The sequence below is a fragment of the Chenopodium quinoa genome, unplaced genomic scaffold, assembly GCF_001683475.1.
Source record: "Chenopodium quinoa cultivar QQ74 unplaced genomic scaffold, ASM168347v1, whole genome shotgun sequence".
Lineage (NCBI taxonomy): Eukaryota > Viridiplantae > Streptophyta > Magnoliopsida > Caryophyllales > Amaranthaceae > Chenopodium > Chenopodium quinoa.
In genome coordinates this window covers 41,042-45,330 of record NW_018744517.1, presented here as the reverse complement: position 1 = coordinate 45,330, position 4,289 = coordinate 41,042, and the positions used below count along the sequence as shown (strand labels likewise).

The window sequence follows — 4,289 nt, the reverse complement described above, 5'->3', positions numbered from 1 at the left end:
GCAATGGTAGATTGACTACATATCATTGATCTCATGTAAGACCAACGAATCAGATCCTAGATATCTAACCCCAGTTTCCACTCACTGTCATGCATAGCCCGAAGTGCCAGAAGTTGGAAAAGGTGATTTCCTATCCAAAACGCATGAAGTACCTTCACAGAGACAGCCAATTTGGACAATAAGGATACAGGAACTGTGAAGTAGTTTTTAATTGTCTAATTGATTTGATCAAGATTAGGAAATCTTTCCACTGTAGCGTATACACAGAGAGCATAGGACTTGAAGAATAATTTCAGATAAAGCAATGCAAGGAGTGAAGGGGCAAGGAGAAAATCAAACAACACTCAGATCCCAGCCTCAAATAGAGATCTTCAGGAAACTGTGGGAGGGGAAATGAGGGCATGTGGTTACAGAGCATCATAAGGTGCAAAAAGATACCAAAAGTACATAACATTTTTTTTAGGTTGGTTGGGTGGATGAAAACATACAAATAATTTCAACTTGCATTATCAAAATATATGTTATAATGACGCTGATAACAATCAAGCTTGCATTGATATTATCCTCCATATCATCGGCTACACTGTTACACTGATTAAACACTAAACCAATTTGAAGTAACCTTGGCACTGGCATCAGAAAGCCCCAAATTTTTGTATAATTAAGTACTGCCAAACCAATATCTCTGAAACCTCCAAGATAGCATCTAGTTCATATAAGATTGAAATCGATTTGCTAAGAAACAAGGACATGAGTGACATGGACCTTTAACAACTGACTTGATAAGTCGGCTATAGTCAAAAATAATTTTTGAGGCTCTTCAAGGCTAGTAACAGATAATATACTCTATATAGAGATTCACACTATTTCCCAACTCAACCCTCAAGCCTCTAGGTTGTTTCCACTCTATACAAACAAAGCTCCTCCCATGTAAACAGAGTTGTTTTACTTCATACAACAGACAACACTATTATAATTAGACTCAGCTTGGCTCACATAACTTCTCCATATATAGTAAACCATGCCAATGCAATTAAGCTGCAAAATTTATCAAGTTCTCATCCTCCAATTAGAAAAAGATTGCTTGACAATAGATGAACTAAAAAGCACAAACCAACATATGATTTCCTCCACTAATACATAAGCAGACATCATTTAAAGGTGCAATCTATCAGCAACTATCCATGCCAAGTACTGAACAAGTAGCCTGAACTACTTATTTGCTACACTAAACAAACTTCAACATCACAAAATATACAATTTACCTTAACCTACACTTACAAAGTTACAAAGCTCATAGTCTCTCATACATGATGGAAATAACAAAATAAGGCATCATGGAAAACCATAATGAACAAACCATAAACAGTTCAGGACATGAAAATTAATCATAGCCTGAAAGCAACAGAGAGTTGCTAAACAATGTACCTTCTCCAGTGAACAGTACTAACAGACAGCTTAGAATGTCAAATAGGTTCTTTCTTCAGCCTCATTCTTACAATCCAATGCTCCTGCAAATCCAATAGACAAATGGTTACACGTTCAACTCAAAGAGGTTGAAATCAAAGGAAGCAGGGAGGATTGGCAGTATTTGTCAAAACAAAAGCATTCCATAACGGAACAAAGAAAGCAACATCACGCGACGCTTTTAAAGGATCTACCGTCACCTCCCACTGCACTCACCAGGGCAGTGTAGATGAAGCAATATGCATTCTTACTGATGCTGATAACAATCAAACTTTGCATGGAAATTATCGTACACTATACTGATTAAACAATAAAACAGTTTGAAACAGTAACCCTGGCATTGAGATTAAAAGGCCCCTAAACCTTTGTATATATCAATAATACCAAACCAATATCTACACCGTAGCAAACATGAAAAAATTGATCTTCTAAGTAACAGGCACATCAATGATATGAACCTTTAACTAGCTCCATCGATCTAACAGATTTTCAAGAGTAGTAGTTTCAAAGGAAGCAGGGAGGAACTTGTGAAAACAAACGGATTTCAAAACAAAGTAGCAACATGCCAACATTACCTCAATGCACTTGAAGTAGCTCCTGCACTCCACGCTCGGCAGGATAGGGAATTAGAGATACCACGATCAATGAAGACTCAAATTCCCAACAATACAACTGAAAATAATTTATATGTATAGAATAAGTAATTAACCTTTAAATTGCGTAGGACAGAATGTCATTAGAGTTTGGAATTCAATGAATTATACTTCTGAAAGAATTCAATTTGACAGTGATAACAAGTAGTATGCCATTGAATATTGATCAACCATCAAGGATTCATGAAATAAAAATTCAAAAGGAAACAATATAAAACATACCAAACAATAGCAAACAACAAAAATTAACAACTCATAAGACTAAGTACCATATATTAGTAATAGTCATCAAATATTTCATAACTGCATCAAACTAATATATATTCAGAAACATAAACATAATCATATAAACTTAACAATCTAAAACCCTAACCCTAATTTCATAAAAACCACAAACTCCACAAATCCAACCTCAAACCCTAATTAAGAGCTGGTAAACTTAATAACAGCCTTGGTACCCTCAGAATCAGCATGCTTTAAGAGATATAGCCAAATAATGCAACAGGGGCATCTTATTCAGAACTTCACAAGCAATCGATTGCGATTTGTTTCCACCTTCTAAGCTTGGGCTCATCGAAGATGTAAACCCCAAATCAAACCTCCCAAATCCTCTGGACCCTAGCATACTTCTACCAGTAACACTTTAAGAGATTCTATGCCTTAATTCAAAGAATTGAAAATGTGCAGAAATAATGGATCAAACCAGCATCAGTATGAACGGCAGCAAAATATACTCCTTTGTAGAGGTGTCAAAACTCAAAAACCAAACCCAATCCAATACCGACCCAAAAACTATCCAATTCAGATTTCGACACACATAGACATAATAATTTAGCATAACTCAAGTTTAAAAATATACACAACCCAACTCAACCTCACCGAACCCAAACATCAAAATTAACACCTCTACTCCTTCGATAAATTCATGTTCAATTACTTTGCACAATGCATTAATAATCACATACTTTATCAAAATTTGGTACAAACAACAGCGTAATCCCTTTTAAAAAAAAAAAAAACAGCTTACTTTGCATATAAACGACATTGAAACATACAATTTACAATCAATAGTCAAATTCAATAACAATTGTTTCCTTCTAAGCCAAATTCATACAATTTCTTTTCAATAATCTCCAAAATCCCTTATTATATCAGAATAACCAAAACTATTTTCATTACGATTCAAATTTTTTTTTTTTTATTTTACTGGATCTAAATTCTAAATGAATAGAGATAATATTTATCAGATTTGAAACCAACAAAATCAAAAACCAAAACATTTAGATCCAAATATATTCCATATATCTGCAACTATAACATACTAAACCCTAATTCACCAACCAAAATGCATGAACTAAACCCAAATTCAACAATCTAAATACATAAAACCCCATAAATTCATCCTAAAAATGAATTTAATTTAATTTAAGAGCTGGTAAACTTAGTAACAGCCTTAGTTCCTTCAGAAACAGCATGCTTAGCCAATTCACCAGGAAGAACAAGCCTGACAGCAGTCTGAATCTCCCGAGAGGTAATCGTTGGCTTCTTGTTGTAACGAGCGAGTCTAGCAGATTCCTGAGCAAGCTTCTCGAATACGTCATTGATGAAACTGTTCATTATGCTCATAGCCTTGCTTGAGATTCCGATGTCAGGATGAACCTGCTTCAACACCTTGAAGATGTAGATCTTGTATGTTTCAACGCTCTTTTTGTGTCGCTTCTTCTTCTTATCTCCGGCAGCTGCTCCGGCTTCCTTAGGGAGCTTTTTGCCGGCTTTCGGCTTTTTCTCCGCCGGAGCTTTCTCGGCAGCTTCGGCAGCCTTCTTCTCCTCTGCCGGCTTCTTCTCGGCGGGTTTCTTCTCAGCTTTTGGTGCCATTGAAAGTGAATTGAGGGGTTTTGAGATTTTCAGAGGATTGAAAGTAGGGAAATGAATTAGATGAAGAAATGTTTTAATGTGGAATTGTTATATATAGGAATGGGAGATTGAATCTGATTGGTTGGTGTAGGTTCACACGGATCGGTGACTTGGCGAGAAATTTGAACAAAATCTGTTTTGAAAATTTTGAAATTTCAATTTAAATTTAAATACTACGTATTTTAAACTTCGCGCGTCTGTCTATAGGGGTTGTTGAACCATTTATACTTGGACTAAAATCTAATTGGGCCGGAT

At 35.6% G+C, this 4,289-nt stretch overlaps 1 protein-coding gene across 1 annotated transcript; it reads right to left on the bottom strand.

Annotated features, from left to right (window-relative positions):
- Nucleotides 1-1,097: 1,097 nt before the first annotated feature.
- Nucleotides 1,098-4,065, bottom strand: LOC110698351 (histone H2B-like). Its single transcript, XM_021875763.1, has 2 exons — nt 2,043-4,065; nt 1,098-1,511 (listed from the first exon to the last, which is right to left on the bottom strand). The coding sequence occupies exon 1, from the start codon at nt 3,993-3,995 to the stop codon at nt 3,546-3,548; it is 450 nt and encodes a 149-aa protein (XP_021731455.1). The 5' UTR covers nt 3,996-4,065; the 3' UTR covers nt 1,098-1,511; nt 2,043-3,545.
- Between the last annotated feature and the right edge of the window lie 224 nt (nt 4,066-4,289).

What these genes read in the sequence shown, in the direction of transcription:
- LOC110698351 (XM_021875763.1), bottom strand. Translation starts at nt 3,995, where the DNA reads ATGGCACCAAAAGCTGAGAAGAAACCCGCCGAGAAGAAGCCGGCAGAG.